This window comes from Pollicipes pollicipes, unplaced genomic scaffold, assembly GCF_011947565.3.
Source record: "Pollicipes pollicipes isolate AB1234 unplaced genomic scaffold, Ppol_2.1 Scaffold_4740;HRSCAF=5597_pilon_pilon_pilon, whole genome shotgun sequence".
NCBI lineage: Eukaryota > Metazoa > Arthropoda > Thecostraca > Pollicipedomorpha > Pollicipedidae > Pollicipes > Pollicipes pollicipes.
The window spans coordinates 34,548,666-34,567,782 of NW_023596545.1; the positions used below are offsets into that span (position 1 = coordinate 34,548,666).

Consider the following 19,117-nt stretch of genomic DNA (forward strand, 5'->3'; position numbering starts at 1 on the left):
TTCGCTTTTTGGTGTAAACAAATAAATGTACCAAGCAATTAGTGCCCTTTCCCCCGATATTGTGCTATAATTTGTGTCAAGTTTGGGGTCTGATGGAGTGATCAGTCTGTGTTTCATGATATTTCTACACACTGGCAGGGGAGATATTCATGATAACTGAGCATACTAGGTTAATGTGTCAGATGAAAAAGTTCTCAGTCTTCTTCCAGAATAAAAAAAGACCATTGCATAACATTGATCAGGCATCAAGCACAGCAGCCTCAGTGCAGCCACAATTTCAGTGCATGTGCTCTGCAAATTTGAGCCCTCAAGAATTTTGTTCAGTCACCACTCAAGGATTTATGATGATCTGCCTTGTCTTACATTCTTATGATACCCATTCATCAGTGGTAGACTATGCGTCAGTCAGAGTGGGCCAGGTGGTCCCTGGTGCGGCCATCCAAGGGTCAAGCACAGGCCTCATCAGGGGTCCCTGTGCGGTCTATCATGACATATTGGCCGTGGGCCCGGGTGTTGGTAGTTCTGCCCCACCTATACCTATTCTTCTTCATCCCATAGACCTGAGTTGTTGTGAAGAGTGACCAGAAGGTCTAATCCAACAACCTAAAGGAATTGTAAGGTGTAAAATTAATTTCATCAAAAGAAATACTTTCAGAACACCACTAAAGCAAAGCTTATCTGTAAATGCAGCACCATTTAGTCTGACCTTAGTTTGGTGCATGCAAGTGCTATGTCAGGGTATCAGTGTTGCATAAGCATCCAGCACAGAGAAAAACTTTTTGGCATGTGCTTGTTTGTTTGTGTTTTTATGCACTGATCATCATGCTGTCTGCATATGTTCTCAATATATGCATGAATTTGTTGCTTTCAAAATGTTGTACCTTAAATTATCATGGCTCTTCTAATCCACATAAATTTGATGAATGTGAGGATAGCCTGTTTATTGTGAGGCGGCATATTTCTTGCTGGTGTCAGTGACCCTCTCTCCCCCCCACCCCCCACCCCACTGACACACCTCTCCACTCCAGGGATCACATAATGTTTAGCCAAGAGCCGGTGCGAAGCCGCACATTTACGCGTGGCGGCCGGCCGGGCCGAGGACGAGGCGGCGCGCGGCGCGGCGGCGGCCGACGCGAGCCACCGCCGCTAGAGGAGGAGGAGCGGCCGGCCGAGGGCGTGCCGCGCGGCGGCGCCCGGCCGCGCCCGCAGTGGCGGCCGCGGCAGGGGCTGCTCGGCGCGGCGCCGGCCGCCGGTCGCGCCCGGGGCCGCGGCCGGGCCGGGTACGGCGCGCCGCCGCCGCCGCCGCCACCGTTGCTGCCGGCTGGCGGCGTCTTCAGCGCGCCGGTGGTGGCCTTCTTCAACGGCACGCCGCCGCCGCCGCTGCTGGAGCTGACCGGGGTGGTCGGCGGGCCGCCCGGTGAGCCCAGCCACGGCGACTATCGGGACAACCGCCAGTACAACGGCCACCAGGACCCCCGGCCGGCCTACGGCCACCGCGACAACCGACTGTTCGGCGAGTACAGGGACAACAAGCCGGCGTACGAGTACGGAGACGACCCGCGGCAGTACGGCGGCTACAGGGGCGGCCGGCAGGTGTACGAGACCGGCTGGGAGGGGCAGCAGCGGCCGTACGCCGACTATGTGGAGCCCGTGCGGCGGCAGCGCGGCGGCCGACGGCCGGCCGGCAGACCACAACGGCCGCCGCCCCAGCGCAAGGTGAGCGTCGGTGCGGCCCTTCCTGCCGCGCTGGTGAGAGGCCTGGCGTCGAACGTGCGGCCGCCTGACTGAGAGTTGTGGCATGCGAGGCGAGGCTCTTGTGACTGAGTCGGCTCGCGGCGCGTCGCAGCGGAGGCTTCGCGTAGATCGGCCGTCCTGTGTTCGAGTTAGGCCGCCCCCCCTCCCCCCCCCCCTGGTGTCCGTTTTTGACCGTCCGCTGGTATCCGTGTCTGACTGCCCCTGGTGTCCGTGTCTGACCGCCCCTGGTGTTCTGTCTGGCCGCCCCGGTGTGTGTCTGGCCGCCCCCTGGTGTCCGTGTCTGACCGCCCCTGGTGTCGTGTCTGCGCCCCCTGGTGTCCGTGTCTGACCGCCCCCTGTGTCCGTGTCTGACCGCCCCTGTGTCCTGTCTGACCGCCCCTGGTGTTCCTGTCTGCCGCCCCCTGTGTCCGTCTGGACCGCCCCCTGTGTCCTGTCTGACCCCCTGGTGTCCGTGTCTGACCGCCCCCTGGTGTCCGTGTCTGCCGCCCCTGTTCCGTGTCTGACCGCCCCCTGTGTCCGTGTCTGACCGCCCCCTGGTGTCCTGTCTGACCGCCCCCTGGTGTCCTGTCTGACCGCCCCCTGTGTCCGTGTCTGACCGCCCCCTGGGTGTTCTGCCGCCCCCTGGTGTGTCTGACCGCCCCCTGTGTCCGTGTCTGCCGCCCCCTGTGTCCGTGTCTGACCGCCCCCTGGTGTCGTGTCTGGCGCCCCCTGGTGTCCGTGTCTGACCCCCTGGTGTCGTGTCTGCCCCCTGGTGTCCGTGTCTGACCCCCCCCTGGATGTCCGTGTCTGACCGCCCCCTGGTGCCCGGCAGGGGAGTCGGTGGTGGCCCGCGCGCCCTCGCCGTCGGAGGCTGACCTCGGCCAGCGGGAGCGCATGGTGGAGCAGCTGTCGCACGGCCGTTACGAGTGTCTGGTCTGCGTGGACCCCATCAAGCAGACCGACCCCGTCTGGAACTGCCAGAGCTGCTTCCACGTCTTCCACATGGGCTGCATCCGCCGCTGGGCCAAGTCGTCCAAGGCCGGTGGGTGACGTGCCAGGCCCTGGGAGTCGACGGATGCGTGGGTCAGCACCATCCTTGCTCTACCCCCACCCGATGTAGATGACACTATGCTCTGCACACTCAAGTGTGGCTGCTGCTGGTTGTTGTCCACCTGTTGTGATGGTCATGATCTGCATGGTAGTTTTCACCTTGTGGAGATGGCACAATACCACCGATGCTGCCCGTATACGCGGCCCAAATCTCATGTTATCAGTGCCCGAAACTCCTCATGTAGTGAGGTGACCGGTGGCGTCTCTGTGGGCAGAGTCGGGCGGCTGGCGGTGCCCGGCCTGCCAGAACGTGACAGCCGCGCCACCCACTGCCTACAAGTGCTTCTGCGGCAAGGTGCGCGACCCGCCCTGGAACCGACGGGACACGCCTCACTCCTGCGGAGAGGTCAGTGACACCCGACCAGCTGATCTGCGCACATGTCCGCCGATCGCTCCCTCCACGCGTGTGACGTGGTATGTGTCGCGCCTCGCTTCCACCAGCGGCATCACACGCCTACCTGTCAGTATTATACGTGTCAGTTATGCCTGGAGTGCGGCTTGAGTGTATCCCAACCGTTGCCGTGGTCAAACCATGTCCGGTTCGTGGCTCCAGGCACATCCTAGCCACGACAGCCGTTCTTGCGGTAGTCATGCGGTGAGGCACGGTTTACTGTAGCCATGTTTCCATGTCAGGCACGCCTTTCATGCACACCCCGCTTGTGCCCCGTGCTGCGTCTGCGCGCCCAAACGCCCCACGTCTGCTCGGGGCGTGCCCGACTTGTTGGGTCCGTCCCCACGTCTGCCCGGCGTGTCGGGCCTGCCTCGCGTCTTTTCGGCCTGTCGGACCCTTATTCGCGTCTGCCCGGTCTGTGCCTGACGTGAGGGCACCCCCTGCTCCAGGTGTGCGGCCGCAGCCGGGCTGACGCGGGTTGCACGCACCGCTGCACTCTGCTCTGTCACCCGGGCCCCTGCCCGCCCTGCGCCGCCTCCGTCAAACGGTGAGGAGGCCGGTCCGGAGCCGACGGTCCGGCCGCCGGCTCGGGGAGGCCGCTGTGCTCAGCGTGGTGGGTCGGGACGGGTGGGGTGCAGACTGTCTGTCGGGCCGGGACGTCAGGACGCTGCTGCGACGGAGGAGGATACGACGCGACGACTCAGGATGCGTAAGAAAGTTCCTCGCTGGAGCGGTGTGGCCCACGGGTTGGAGATGTAATCACTTGTGGAATATAAAATTCGGTGTGCAACTGACATACGGTGCGATGATCGCCTCTGCTTTGCATGCATCTTGAGCTCAGAGGCGCCCGTGCAGACGGTCTGACAACATGCACGCCAATCGGAACGGGTCGGCGCCACTGACATGCTCGCGGCCGCTGGACACCGACCGCTGCGCGCCGGCCTGTCCGTGCGGCGAGCTCACGTCCGTGCGCCGCGTCAGGTCGTGTCCGTGCGGCAAGAAGACGGTGGACATCCGGTGCGAGCTGGCCGCCGCCCTGACCTGCGAGGACACGTGCGGCCGGCTGCGCAACTGCGGCGTGCACACGTGCGAGCGGCCGTGCCACGTGGGCGACTGCGACGCCTGTGACGTGCAGCTGGAGCTTGGTGAGTGCCTCCCGCCCCGGCCTTGAGGGGGGGGGGGGCGGCGGGGGGGGGGGGGGGTGCCCGCGATGGCGTGCAGGGCGTTTCCGCTCAATGGTTTACTTTCGGACGGCTTACTATCCTGTCGAGCCGTGCATGTTGTATGTGGCGTAATAGTTTGATGCGGCTCATGAAGCAAGCTGGTAAATTGATAGGCGGGAAGCCCACAAGTCTTGCCCACGTCAATAGTTTAAACAGCGTGTAGATGTGTGACCCAAGTCTTGAGTTGCTCTGCGCCCTGCGAGTCCAACATTTGGGATGTGCGTGTTTAGCATGTCATGAACTTTGTCTCTTTTGTTTCATCATTCATCATATCTCCATTACCGATTCGTTGGCGCTGCAATGCGCTCGTCGGTATGGACATCCCCTGGCGGGGACACTCTACGACACAAGTCTGTGCTGCACCCGCTGTTGCTCTGCATCAACCGGTCCGCTCATTCCGCGTCGCGATGTGTGCGTTCCGCCCCGCCGCGTCGCGCCGCCTGGGCCTGTCACAGCCTCGCCCGCCCTGCCGCCAGTGTGCTTCTGCGGGAAGGTGCGACGCGAGGAGGTGTGCTCGGCTGACACGGCCGCCGCCGGCCCGTTCTGCTGCGGCGGGGTGTGCGGCCGCCAGCTCGCCTGCGGCCGCCACCCCTGCGACAAGCTGTGCCACGAGGGCGACTGCGGCCCGTGTCTGCTGAGCCCGGCGCTGGTGAGGACGGCGGCCCGCCGCGGCCGGTGCCGCCGCCGGACGGCCTGGCTCGAGCTCTGTGTGGGCGGCGCACTGGCGGGCGGCGAGAGTTGCGTCGGGGGCGACCGTGCCAGTGGGGCCGAGTTGGCCGCGGGTGTTAAAATGATCTGATGCGGGCGGGCCACCTCCCTCCGATGCCGGGCTGTTTGTGATGGGGATGTTCTAATGCTGTGATGATGACTGTTCTTCCCTGAGACACCTTCCCTGTAGGTAGAAGTCTTTCACTGTACCTACTCAGTTTGCGTAGTGTGCATCGTTCGTAACGTTCCACTTCTTGTCTCAAAGAACCTTGCTCCAAACGTTGCGTCGCAATGTCTCTTAAATTGGCCAGTGGCGCTTCAACCACGTGCAAGGCATCGAGCTGGGTTACCGTCAGATGGCGACCGCACGGTATTGGCGGGTTAGGTCGTGCTTCGCGCGATCCGACCGGCCTGCGGCCGTGCAGGCCGGTCCCCGCCGTGCCCGGCCTGAGCCGGCGCGCCCTGGCCGCAGGTGGAGCGGTGTCCGTGCGGCGCGCGGCCCCTGTCGGAGCTGGCGGCTCCGGCGCGCGCCGTCTGCACGGACCCGGTGCCGACGTGCGGCGGCGTGTGCGGCCGCCAGCTGAGCTGCGGCCGGCCGGGCGAGCCGCACCGCTGCCGCGCCGCCTGCCACGCCGGCGCCTGCCCGCCCTGCCCGCGCCAGACGCCCGTCCGCTGCCGCTGCGGCTTCATGGACCGCGAGCTGGCCTGCGCCGAGCTCACCACGCGCGCCGACGACGCCCGCTGCCAGAAGCGCTGCACCAAGGTGAGCGGCGCGGGCCGGCGGGGTATGCAGGCTCGGGTTACGTGCCGCGGAGCAGCGGCTTTGTCCGCGGGAATGTGGTCCTCGTTTTGTTTGTGGACGCTGTATGGCGCGTCTCGTGGAAACACCCTCTGGCACATCACAGTAGTATATCACGACTCCGCGCACCGCGGGCTCTGCTGGCGATCACACCCGCGTTGTGCACCGCGTGCGGCGCCGGGTGCAGCGTCTGACGGCGCGTGGCGCGCGCACCGTCGGCAGAAGCGGAGCTGCGGCCGCCACAGATGCGGCCAGGAGTGCTGCATCCAGCTGGACCATCCGTGCCCGCTGGTGTGCGGCCGGAAGCTGAGCTGCGGCCACCACACCTGCGAGGAGCCATGCCACGTGGGCCAGTGTCGGCCATGCCTGAGAGCCAGTCAGTACCGCGCCAGCGCAGCCGGCGGGCAGGCACGCACGCCGCGGGGGCGAGGGTCGCGCGGCAGGCGGCCGACAGCCGCTGAGGAGGCGTTGACCGACGGAGCGTGGGGCGGCTTGGTTGTTAGTTGCCGTTGTGAACTGGCTCTGCTTGTTTGAACGTGTGACGTTTCATGCAGCTGCTGTTGGTTTAGTAGCATGTGGGTGATGTACGCGTGCAGCAGGGATTAAGGTGTCTGAAGTAGTTGCGTCCTGGTGTTAACCTCTAAGTGTCGGTGTGTTTCGTCGCTCGCTGTTTCACCGCAGCCGTTGGCGCGGCGTTCGTTCGGCTCTACGGCGGGTGACCCATCTCCCCGCGCGTCGGCCAGGTTTCGAGGAACTGTACTGCGAGTGCGGCGCCAGCATGCTGTATCCGCCGGTGCAGTGCGGCACGCCGCCGCCGCCCTGCAGCCAGCCGTGCTCCCGGCACCACCCGTGCGGCCACCCGGTCCACCACAACTGCCACAGCCAGCCAGAGTGCCCGCCCTGCACGCAGCTCATGAAGAAGAAGTGCTACTGCGGCCACGAGGTGGGGCGGAGGTCGGACGTCCGACGTCGCCACCCGACCGGACCGGGCCGCGTTGACGTGCTGTGCCTTGGCTGACGCCGGTACTCGGATGTGTCGGCCGGACCTAGTGGCTTGGAGGCGGCTCGAGGCGCGGTTTGGATGACGTTTTCGGCGCCCTGGCGTCGCAGATCGGCCGCGGGTCACCAGGGCGCCGTGTTGATCAGCGACTGTCCGTCCTCTCACCGACACCTGACAACCGGCGGTCCGTGTCGCAGGAGCGGGGCAGCGTGCCGTGTCACCAGACGGCCGTCTCCTGCGGCCGGCCCTGCGGTGCCCCTCTGCCCTGTGGCCGACATAAGTGTAAGGTGAGTGCTGGCGACCAGACCCGTGCCCTTCCCCGGCGGCAGGCGCAATTCCGTCAGCGGGTTTCGTGCGTAGCCCCCGAGACGCTATCAAATGCCTCGGGACATCGCTTCGCGACTGAGCTTAACCTTGTTTCGTTTGTTGTGAAAGCGTAGGAGGCATAAATGGCGCAGGCCAGACGATTTGTGCTCGCCGTAGATAAACTGAGGCGTGTTCTCAGAATGTGGCGTGGGCGAGGCGCCGAAGTTGCTCGCCCCAAGCGGCACCAGCGGTTGTGATCTATCTCGCGCGGATCTGTTCACCTGTGGGCCGCGGCGAGCCACAGCTGCTGTTCGCAGTCCCCAGGGGGTGTGGTCTTTGGGAGCGAACTGGGTAGCGGGACCCCCGCGGAAGCTGGCTTGTTATGCTCCTCTCGGCCCTGAGTAGCCGACGTCCTTCTGAAGCTGACCTTCGTTTGGGCGGCGCGGCTCCGCCCTCGGCTCCAATTTTGTGGCGATGGCACTAAGCAGGGGACCAATGGGCACATTTCCGGACATCGAATCCGTGCCTAGTTACGCACATAAGCTTTCACGGCACGAGCTCTCCGCGCCAGAGAGTGTCCCCGCTCCCAGAGGTCAGCCCCGTCGCTTGGCTTCCGGCCGTTTGTCTGAGCAATTGGAAGCAGCAAACCGGCTGGGACGCTGTTTGTCTCTGACGGTGCTTTGTTATTCACACCCACGCTGTAACGAGGTCAACAACGCCCCCGTCGGTTTTCGAGCCCGGCCCCGCAGCTGCCGCCGATCGGAGTGAGCATCAGCGAACCTGCCAGATCTGGTGGCGCCCGGCAGGCGCCGCACTGTCCCCCGGCTGATCGCGGCCCCCGACCCGAGTGCTCCGCGTGCTGACGCCGCCCCCGCCGCCCCGGTCAGGAGCCGTGTCACCCGGGCGCCTGTCAGGAGGTGGAGTCCGGCTGCCGGCAGCCGTGCGACGCGCCGCGGCCCGAGTGTCGCCACCCCTGCGCCGCGCCCTGCCACGACGGGGACTGTCCGAAGACGCCCTGCAAGACCAAGGTGAGGGCCCGGCGCCAAACCAAATGGAGTTGGTGAGAGTGAGGTGCTTTGTTTGGGATGTGCCGGCTGGCCGGTCCGATCCATCTGACAGCGTAATTCATAGATGAACGGGTTTTTGTTTTACGTTCCACCTTGTGATTATATTGCGTGTTTGCGGCCTTGGGAGCCTGGGCGGCCACGCTTGCCGCCCCGGTCCCCGGCCGGTGCCAGCGCGGGCCGGTCCCGCGGCCGGACCGGCGTCCCTGCTGATGGTGCGTTGTCAGCCGGCCCGGCCGGTGCGGGTCTGGACGGCCTCCCCACGCTGCGGGGCCTGTCTTTGTCGTCATCGTCCGCGGTCATTCGCGCTCCGCTCCGCCGGCGTCGATGGTAGTCGCCGGCTGCCGGCCGCCCCGACCGTCGCCGCTGACCGTGACCGCGTGACCCGGCAGGTGCCGGTCAGCTGTGAGTGTGGCCACCGCTCGCGTACGCTGGCCTGCAGCGACACGGGCGCCTACCGCTCGCTCAACACGTCGCTGATCGCGTACAAGCTGGCGGCCATCCAGGCGGGCGGCGCCACCGTCGACGTGTCGGAGCTGATGTCGGGCTCCGCGCCCGGCAAGAACTCCAGGGCCAAGGCGTGAGTGGACCGCGCCCGGCCGGCGGGACGCGGGCGCGATCGCCGCCGTACCTGCCGGCGCGCCGCAGCTGTAGGGAGGCGTACTTCGGTGGTACATGTGGTGACACTAAACAAAGCACGGCTGTGACCCGCACCGGGCCGGTCACAGGTCACGCCCTCCGCCGGCTCCGGAGCGATGACGATGACGTGGACGATGTGACCTGATCGCACCGCGACAGTGTGATCGGCGCCGGTCTGCTGTTTGTGCAGCGGGCGACCCCCCCCCCCCCCTCCCCCCTCCCGACGTCTCGTGCGTGCTGCCGTTGTTCGTCAGTCCGCAGTGTGGCGCCGAGCTTATGCTATGCCGTTACTGTCCCGCGGTAACCATCGGCGAGCGTCTGTTATTCCGTCACTGTTCTTCGTGAACCACCGCCGAGTGTCTGTTATCCCATCGCCGTCCTTTGGTAACCACCGGCGAGTGCCTGTTATCCCGTGGCTGTCCCTTGGTAACCATCGGCGAGTGTCTCTTATCCCGCCACTGTCCCCCGGCAACCTCTGCTAAGTGTCTGTTATCCCGCCGCGGTCCCTTGGCAACCACCGGCGAGTGTCTTATCCCGCTGCTGTGCCCCGGCAACCTCTGCTAAGTGTCTGTTATCCCGCCACGGTCCCTTGGTAACCACCGGCAAGTGCCTATTATCCCATCACCATCCTGTGGTAACCGCCGGCGAGTGCCTGTTATCTCGCGGCTGTCCCTTGGTAACCACCGGCGAGTGTCTCTTATCCCGCTGCTGTGCCCCGGCAACCTCTGCTAAGTGTCTGCTATCCCGCCGCGGTCCCTTGGTAACCACCGGCGAGTGTCTCTTGTCCCGCTGCTGTGCCCCGGCAACCTCTGTTAAGTGTCTGTTATCCCGCCGCCGTCCCTTGGTAACCACCGTTAAGTGTCTGTTATCCCGCCGCTGTCCCTTGGTAACCACCGCTAAGTGTCTGTTATCCCGCGGCCGTCCCCTGGCAACCACCGCTGGGTGTCTGCGATGCCGTCCTCGCGCCGCGTGACGCCCGTCCCCCGGCCGGCTCCCGCCGCCAGCAGTCTGCAGTGTAACGCGGAATGCGCGGTGCTGGAGCGGAACCGGCGGCTGGCGCTGGCGCTGCAGATTCGCAACCCGGAGCTGTCGAGCAAGGCCGGCCCGCCCACCTACCCGCCCTCCATGCTGGACATGGCGCGCCGCGCCAAGGGCCTGGCCGAGGAGGTGCACCAGCAGCTGACCGACCTGGTCCAGCTGGCGCAGCAGGTGAGCCGGCGGAAAGGCATGGCGAGTTAGGAGAGAGCATAGAAGAGAGAATGACTTCCGTGTCGTCGGCGGCTGGGGTGCTCGGACGGGCGCAGCTTGTGGTGTGCCATGTTAGAGACTGTACACAGGGCTCTGTGTCAGAGACGGGACCGATGGTGGCGGGGCCGTCGCAGAGGTCGTGGGCCCGAACGTGGCGCGCGCTCTCCTGACGTTACGCGTGATGTGGTTCCGTAGTGTTGTGCCGATGGACGATTTTGCCTTTGAGCACTGTTGTCGCGCGGCCAGCAGTGTTTGGTTTCGTGCGCGCGTGCTCCTCGCTCGGCTTCCCGACGCGTGACGCGTCGCCGCCGCCGGCAGTCGAAGCAGAAGAGCCGCAGCGTGGCGTTCGCGCCGATGAACCGCGAGCGTCGCCAGTTCATCCACGAGTACTGCGAGCACTTCGGCTGCCAGTCGGAGAGCTACGACGAGGAGCCGAAGCGGAACGTGGTGGCCACGGCGCACCGCGACCGCTGCTGGCTGCCGACGCTCAGCGTGCTGCAGGTGGTGGAGCGCGAGGCGGGACCGCGCAAGATCGCGCCGGCGCCCCGCCTGGCCGCCCGGCGCGACCCTGCCACCGCCGCCGCCGCCACCGCCGCCACCGCCACCGCCGCTGCCGCTGCTCCGTGAGTCGGCGGGAGGAGGGCGATGTGGGTGGACTCGGTTGTGTGTAGGAGGGGTGGGGGTGACGGATGTAGAAGTCGGCGGGAGGGTGTTTAACGTGCAGGCGGGATTGGTTTGACGACAGGTTAAGCCTTGTATGATAGGAGAAGCGCATAGCGTCCGATGTGGGGTCTGCCACCCCCGTTGACATCGCGTGGTCGTGCAGTGCCGTGCAGAGACGGTTCGCCTCGAGTGACACCAGTGTGGCTGTGACCTGACACGGGGCTCCATTCCAGCACCAAGCCAGCGCAGCCGGAGGCGGCCGCCGCCGAGGTGATCGACTACTTCGACTTCACCGGCTGACGCATGCCCGGCGGACACGTCCACCGCCGGCGCCAGCCGTCACGGAGCGGCCCTTGCGTGACGTCACCGGCCGCCAGCAGGCCGGTGACGTCAGGGACAGGCCGGCGCCGCGCGGACGGTCGCTGGAGCCGGCCGCGCGCGCGCCGCTGCCGCGCGTGCGCGAACCGGCCGGCGGACCGGCGCGACGCCGGCTGTGGTGCGGACCGGCGTGCGGGGCCGGCGCGGCCGAGGACGGCGGCCGTGCGGACTCAAGTGCCGGGTCTGGCGTCATCGAGGCGCTGGTCAGTCGCCGCGCTTGCGGCCGGCGCTGGGAACGTGCGGGTTGCGGTGTTGCGCGGGGTTTTGCGGCACGGACGGTGTTCTGTTGGCGCCTGCTCGTGTGTGGGTATAGCCGGGTGCCGCACTGCCAACGCACATGGCGTGATGAGCACCTGTTGCCGGTTACGAACGGTGGTGCCGTGACTTACGTGGGTAAGCTGTGAGGGATGGGGATGTATCGGCCGTGATGACCTGTCTGGTGTCCATACTCTGGTGGTTGACTGGTATGCAAATTATCTGCGGCAATCCGATGGTGCTTGGCACGGTGAATACGTGTTAAACGACTAAATAAGTTTTTGCGATTCCTTTGTTATGATTCTGGCGGTGGCACTCCGAACACTCCGTCCCTAGGAAGCGCCGTCCGCACTGTGCTGCTCCTTTTCTCCAGTTTTATGCACGGTGTTCCACCCCGCCTTCTGCGCGGTATCCATGAGCGCCCGACTTCCGAATTTGTTGGTCACCGCTGCGGTTGGCTCCCTGAATGCGCTTGACTGCAGCCGTGTTAGCAATATCCCGCATCTGTGGGCTCCGCGTGTCTGGCTGGTGTTGAAGCTCTGTCTGCGTAGCCACGGTTACATCGTCTCATTATTTGAGGGTGATGACGCCCTGGCTTTGCCCAGACCCCGGTCTACACCTTTGGTGAGCGTGCGTTTGTTTTGTGGGCAGCGACCCGTTGGACGTAATTTCAACGCAAAATCATCGAGATTGTCATCGCTGTGCGCCGGCTTACGAAGTGCGAGATCCCGAAACGTTGCGTTCTTGGTGTGTTCGGCTTGATGTGGGGTTCGTCTCAAGCACCGAACTTCGGCTTGTTTTCATAGAAACAGCCGGGCCGCGAGCGTGATTGTCGCTGCCGAAGTGCGTCGTTCGTGATATCTATTTTGAAATAAAGCGAATGTTGGGTGAACTGGGGCCTGTGCTCATGTGGAGAAGCGGGCTGAATGATGTGGTCAGCTGACGCTCTGTTGCCGGAGCTCTCACGCCTTTTGACCTGACGACCGGCGACTGGGTGTGCCGCTGCCTTGACTCTGCCAGGCATCAGCGGCCTGCTCTCAGTTCCATGTGGGACTGGACTCGGTTCCAGTGTACTTGTGCACTCACAGGACCCCGTTCCACAGTGCACTTGTGCACTCACAGGACTCGGTTCCACCGCACACCGCGTGGAGCGCGGTGGAAACTCCTCACGGATTATGAGCTTGGCGGGCATCGGGTTAGTATGCTGGCTGGACGATCGAACCAGAGCACATTTGCGCCAACTCTTGCCCGACAAGTCGGACGTGCGTTCAAAGTAATGTTGCAGGTCTCCGTGCTGACACCAAGAGCAATATTCCGTCGTCCGTCGACGACGACGTCCGTCGCAGCACATTGGGCGACTCTGCACGTCCGTCGATCAGATGGACTGAAAAAGCTCGTGGCGAATTCGGTTTCATGTTAAGTCGGGCTTGGAGCCGATGATGAGCCACGAAGCACTGCATGGAAGTAGCCGATTGCACGGAACTAAAAGCGAACATAAGTCATGAGATCGGAAAGAGGAAATTATGGCATTTTATGCTCACTATTGCGCAAGGTTTCAAATGCGTATTTTTCAGCATCGTATGCTCTCGCCGTTGTCTGTGAGCACTCGAGTCGCACTCATTCATTAACTTCGACTTGAGGCCGGCGAATGTTGTTAAGCATCCGGAAACCTGTCGCCATGATTTCGGAGACGCTCCACGTTGCCAAATGCAGGGTATGTTGGTGTAGGGACCTTTATTGTGTCTTCTTCGGACGAATATGCGTTCATTTTGTCTCTTCCAGCTCAACATAACTAATGCATTATATATACACGCTGCGTTCACAGATTGGCGAAATCCATCTCGCGTTTCAGTTCGGGCAAGTTTGGGCGTCCATTTCAGCGATGGCGAGATTGCTTGAGGCAAGACTCTGGGAAGAACTGTATGCCTTGATATAGCTTTTTCAATGGCATTCACAATGAGGCGGCAACTGCGGCGATGTCTTAAGATGAAGGTTTAATGACTGGTCGCCTCGTCACTGGCCTAAGTAGAACCCCCGTGGTTTTCTGTCACGCTGCTGGAGATCGTGCCGACATGTCGATCTGCGGCTGTGCTACTCTGCTTCGTCTCTCCCACACCGCCGTCCGACAGTCGCCCGCCATCGCTGACACGGCCGCCCGGGTCGGTTCCGGTCGCGTGACGTCACCCGGCGTCCGGGAGTGACGTCATCACACGAAGGGCATGGACTCGAGCGGCACGCCGCCGGACACGAAGCCGGCCACCTCCTGCGGGATGGCCTGCGAGTCCTCCTGCTGGCTGCACGGCCGGCACATGCACTCGATCGGCGCTCTCGTCACGATCTGGGGACGGCGCTACAGAGGTCACGATCTGGGGATGGGGTCACAGAGGTCACGATTTGGGGACGGCGTCATGGAGGTCACGATCTGGGGACGGCGCCGTAGAGGTCACGATCTGGGGACGGCGCAGTAGAGGTCACGATCTGGGGACGGTTTCATAGAGGTCACGATGTGGGGACGCTGTCATCGAGGTCACGATCTGGGACGGTGCCATTAGGGTCAGTGGTCTAGTCAGCGGGGATGATCACGACATGGGGACGGTGTCACTGAGGCGGGCGGTCCGGTCAGTATAGAAGCTCACGATTCGGGGCGAAAGGCAGGGTCGAAGGGCCTGGTCCGCATGGAAGGTCAAGTTTGTGGGCGATGCCACAGGCGTGGTGTGGCTAGTGGGAGGTCATAATTTGGGGATTGTGTTAGAGGTCAGGGGTGAGGGGACGGGAGGAGGGGTGCAAGAGGACACGACCTTGATGACCGGTTGATGGCCCAAAGGCACGTCGAGTCGCTCCCTCCATGTAACGTCATAAGCTTACGGCTGAGTTATCCCAGAGGTTGGGGGAAGGGGAGGGGCCCGAGCCCCCAAAGCCATGCTCCACATAACGCGTCAGCACCTGCACCTACGGCCCTGGAATTAACCAATTAACAGGGGGTGATCGACGAGGTCAACGCTTTGCCAGCCAGCGCTCGCGACGGAAGGTTTACCGGGATGATCCGCCCTGAAATGAACCCTTCGGTCAGGTGATCCATCCTGAGACCGTAGTTTCGTCCTTTCCATTACGATAGTTTTCTGACCATCTAGCCCGAAGAATCGAGGCAGGCTCAAAGTCTGCAGGCCTAAAACGACGGCATTAATTTTAATGCTCAATATTTCGGCTCGATGTCCTGATGGCGTATTACTTTTGGGTATGTCGCTAGCACACCCTGTAAACAACACACAGCAGTTGTCCACGTTCCGCACTCTTGGGAGGCATCCTTGGTCAAGTGCTCGTTGTTTGAATGCCGTCATTTCAGGCCTGCATACAGTGACGTGGACCACTGCTGTGTGTTGTTTACATTGCGTGCTAGCGACATACCCCCCAAAAATATTCGCAGTAGCGTACCACAAATACTCCATCAGGAGATTAAGTAGAAATATTGAGCATTTGAGCATCAGACAGGCACGCGACCCGTACATCTGCCACACTGCGGAGAAGGTAAGACTGCGGCGCAGGTCGCCTCCGAACGTGGCCATCACCCGGCCCAGCAAGCGGGCTCTCACCTTGCGGAACTTGGGGTCGCCATGTTTGGCTTGCGGACAGAACAGCGAGACGGACGCCTCGCGCTGTCCACTCTCCTGACAGCACATGCAGGAGCGCTCTGTCTGCCAAAGCTTACTGCCCGACACCTGTTGACGAGGATGTCACGGTTCTTTCAGCGCAGCTCACTGCCCGACGTCAGATGACAGGGACAACACGGTCCCCGGATACAGCTTATTGCCCGACGCCTGTTAACACGCGCTCGGGTGGGGTCAAATTGACCTCCCCCCCTCCCGAAGGCTTTTCCACAATGGTTTCTGAACGGCGTGGCGTAGCCGCGCTAAATTTTATGTAGCTGTAGAAAATTGAACGGCGGACCGTCTTACATAAATAATTTAGGTGTACCTGCTAAGGTCACTGACCTACGGCGGGTCAAAGTCGGGCCATGGTTTCAGCGAAGGCAATTTTTAGGGAATGCTTCAATCTGATCCAACAACGGAGTGTTAAACAAAGCCATACATCTCTGGGATGCTTTCTTAGGCAACAAAACAGTTGAATGAGCAAATAAGATTGACCTAAGGCCACGTATGAAGGTTACACCAAGGTCAAAATTGACCTGCTTTGTTACTCTAGGACTTGCTGTATGGGATAGTTTCTGGTGCTCATTTCGAGTTTATTGATAGCAGGAACCGCATCATACATCTTCCATGGACTTCTTAGAGGTCAGAATGGGCCATTGACCTAAAATAACCCAGGTCAACATATTGTTTTAGGAACATACTGTCTAGCGTAACCTTTGTCGCTTAGTCAAATGCAAAATTCAAAGCAATCTTGTATGATTTTGGTCACTTTGACCTTCAAAGGTCAAACAAGGTCACTGACATTGAGTGAGAATGTGAGCCTTTGCTTAGAAACAGTTATCCAGGTTCTGGGGGCACTTTGAAGACCTACCTGGAACTTGACATCATTTGACTTTTTTTGACCCAAAGGTCATGACCTAGGAACCTGAAACTTTGACCTAAGTGAGTTCACGTACCGGTCAACACAACCTGTAGATTTGGTGTTCTAACTTTTTTAGTTCTTGAGATTTCGGGGGGGTCAAATTGACCCCCACCCGAGCGAAGGGTATCTAGCCGGCCACCCGGGCGTGTGTTAACAAGGGTGGCACGGTCCCTTCAGCATGTTAACAACCCTGTCAGAGTTTACTGTCCAACGCCAAAGCCAGTGGCATCAAACTTCATCTGTAGCAGTCATCTGTAGTCTGTACTGTCCGACACTTGAGGAAAGGGACAGCACGTACCATCCGTCTCAGGCTACAGCGGGACACTCGAGGACAAAACAACACAATATGTCAGTTTACTGTCCGATGCCCGCGAGTCCCTCGAGCTCCGCGGTGGTGCTGGCTAGTCTCAGGATTACAAGCCCTCGATGTCCATGACACGCCACAGGCGACTCCGCCGGCCGCAAGTTCCGGAGCTGTTGGGAAAGTTTGCGACCAATCCTTGGCAAAATCCTTGGAATTATTATTTCAGCTACAACAGTTTTCTGTGGAATGAAATCTACCACCGCCGCATGAATTTCCACGGAAATGGCCTTACCTGTCGCAAGTGCCAGAAACTAACCCAATTAGGCACCCATTACTTCAAGTCATCGTAGGGGAACCTGTAAAACAAGCATACTTAGCGGACAACTGCGTTCATTCTTCGGGCTGTCAGACCGCTGGGATCAGTCCTCAGGTTGTGAGGCCGCCGTGTTCAGTCCTCCGACAGTCCGGTAATCTCTAACCGGAGCCTTCCCCGACAATCCTACCTGCACATAGCTGGTGCAGTGGCCGACGCAAGCGTACGACGGAATCGGCTTGGCCACGCAGCCGGGGTATTGCAGCACGTGCACCACGGGCGTGAGTTTGCACTCGTCGGCGCCGCTGGGCGTCAGCCGCGTCGCCAGCGCCGCCAGGCCGGTCAGCAGTACCAGACCCCAGGTCATGGTCAGTAGATCTGCGGTGCACGGGGGGGGGGGGAGTCAGCCGCCGCGAGGAGCTCAGGCCGGCGACGGGCGCGACTCACGGCGGGGGGAGTCAGCCGCCGTGGGGAGCTCAGGCCGGCGACGGGCGCGACTCGCTCACTGCACGACTCACGGCGGGGCAATGCCGACCCACGGCGCACCGCCCGGCGTCGCCTCCTCACACGCGGTGGCCGGGCGGGCCCGCTCCGGCGCGAGGCGGACCGCGCCGGGACCGTACCTGGCCATGTCCGCCGCATCGCTGCCGCCGGCGCCGGTCCCGCCGGTCACTGCACTGGCGGCCGAGCTGGCCGGCGTCGTGCGCGCTCACCGACGTGGGCAGCGGCGCCGTCAGAGCGGCCCCACCTCACGGAAAGTCCTGGCGCCGCTAAACCGGCCCATCTCGCGATACCCGTCGTGGGGGAGCTGCGGCCGTCTGCGTAGCACCCCCACCAACAACAAGGTGACATGGATCCCTCAGGCGAAACCCGGCGCCTCTTCCGTTGCGGCCAGACCGGCCGCAGCGGTGCATCGTCGCTCTAATGAGCGTCAGTGCCCTCCGATGCACCCAGTGCACCGGAGTGAGCCCAGCTTCAGGCACACGTGATGGACCTGTTCACAATGAACACCCGGCACCCAAAACATCCCTGCTCACCAGCCTGTGCAAGCCACAGCGATCCGCAGCCAGCGACGGCGCCCGGCTCAACGCGTCAGCAGGGTCTCACGTCGGCCGTGAGGGCCGGGCACCTGGCAACGCGGAAGCGCGGCTACCCCGCCCTGGCAACGCCCCTGCAGCGGCCGGTACCGTCGGGCAATCGGATGGTCTCGCTCCGGGCCGAACTGCGGGTATCGCCGTGCTGGCGCGGGATCGATACAGTAAGTCGTGCCCGGCTGCTTTGTCGGACGCGTTTGGGTCGCAGTTGCGATCCTTGATGATGTTGTTCGAGAACAGAAATGCTCCGAGGGAGCTAAGGAGCCTCAATTAAATTTTTTGAAACGCTGGACGCTCAACGCCATTGCCGGAAGCTGCAGGACATTGCTGCCTTCAGAGTACCCAAAGAAACATCGGAACGATTCCGGGTCGTTATGCGTGCGATGGTTCGCTTCGTATCGTGTGGCATGGGACATATCCTTTGCTGGTAACGTGGTTATCTAGAACCACACATGTTAGCCCCGTAAAACGATTTAACGGAATCTACACACACAGACCCCTGTGAGGAATAACGGACATTAAGCATACTTTATGGCTCATAACTTCATGTGAAGTTCGTATGCTAAGAGTAGGAGAGACATCGTTTCAAAACTAACCAGAAGCTTCGAAGCATAGTCCCGGTGTCTTGGAGGGGAGCAGGGGGAAGGACAACCCTATGCGATCAACATGATACAGGCATTGACAAATATCGGTACTAGGTGTAGTCATATGCCTAATTATCCCATGAAATAAGCCAGACAAAGCTGCTCAGAGCGGTCATTTGAACCCACAAGTTTGACCTGTGCTGACCTGGCGGCGTGACCTGTGCTGACCTGGCAGGCGTGACCTGTGCTGACCTGGCGGGCGTGACCTGTGCTGCCGTTCACCTGGGGCTGTTGGTCATTCCCAGTGCCGCACACCGCTGCACAGAGAGTGCCATCGTAAGCCGCCGGCCCCGGTGGTTTTATCCAGCAGCAGCGCCCCGCGGGAGGGCCGCGCCTCCCCGCAGGCAGGTACACACCATTCGCTTTACGTGACACGCGGCTGGCCGGGCACTCGGTCGGAACTGGGACGACTCGCTCTGAGAGGGTGGACGGATGCCGCGATGGCTGTTGGAGCCACGCATGCAGAGAGACCTCTGGGTATTCGGACAGAGCAGAGCCGATCGCGGTTTGGGTAAGTGGCGCACGACGCTGATGTGTAAACCGGGCTGATCTCTACGGAGGCGTATGGCGTCGTAAAACATGAGCGACTCTCCAGAGAGGGACGACATTTCCAGAATAGCTGCCAGTGGGCCGTGTCAGATGCCACAACAAATCTGATTTAGCAGTGTTCTTTCA

The 19,117-nt window shown here is 61.9% G+C and overlaps 2 protein-coding genes across 4 annotated transcripts; one reads left to right on the forward strand and one right to left on the reverse strand.

Moving 5' to 3' along the window:
* Positions 1-1,798: 1,798 nt before the first annotated feature.
* LOC119098266 (protein shuttle craft) lies at positions 1,799-11,185 on the forward strand. Its single transcript, XM_037221188.1, has 16 exons — positions 1,799-1,805; positions 2,567-2,776; positions 3,060-3,190; positions 3,685-3,782; positions 4,217-4,380; positions 4,935-5,107; positions 5,639-5,671; positions 5,840-5,929; positions 6,188-6,341; positions 6,709-6,908; positions 7,163-7,252; positions 8,159-8,299; positions 8,728-8,915; positions 9,979-10,183; positions 10,541-10,758; positions 11,119-11,185. The coding sequence occupies exons 1-16, from the start codon at positions 1,799-1,801 to the stop codon at positions 11,183-11,185; spliced, it is 2,169 nt and encodes a 722-aa protein (XP_037077083.1).
* Positions 11,186-13,235: 2,050 nt separating this feature from the next.
* On the reverse strand, positions 13,236-18,693 carry LOC119099301 (Cuticle-tanning hormone bursicon). Of its 3 annotated transcripts, none has more exons than XM_037222426.1 (4): positions 18,611-18,693; positions 16,895-17,082; positions 15,109-15,234; positions 13,236-13,856 (listed from the first exon to the last, which is right to left on the reverse strand). In XM_037222426.1, the coding sequence occupies exons 2-4, from the start codon at positions 17,069-17,071 to the stop codon at positions 13,725-13,727; spliced, it is 435 nt and encodes a 144-aa protein (XP_037078321.1). In that variant the 5' UTR covers positions 17,072-17,082; positions 18,611-18,693; the 3' UTR covers positions 13,236-13,724. The 3 variants fall into 3 exon arrangements, with proteins under 3 accessions (XP_037078321.1, XP_037078322.1, XP_037078320.1); XM_037222427.1 differs by having other exon boundaries at positions 18,635-18,663; XM_037222425.1 differs by lacking the exon at positions 18,611-18,693 and adding an exon at positions 17,328-17,352.
* Between the last annotated feature and the right edge of the window lie 424 nt (positions 18,694-19,117).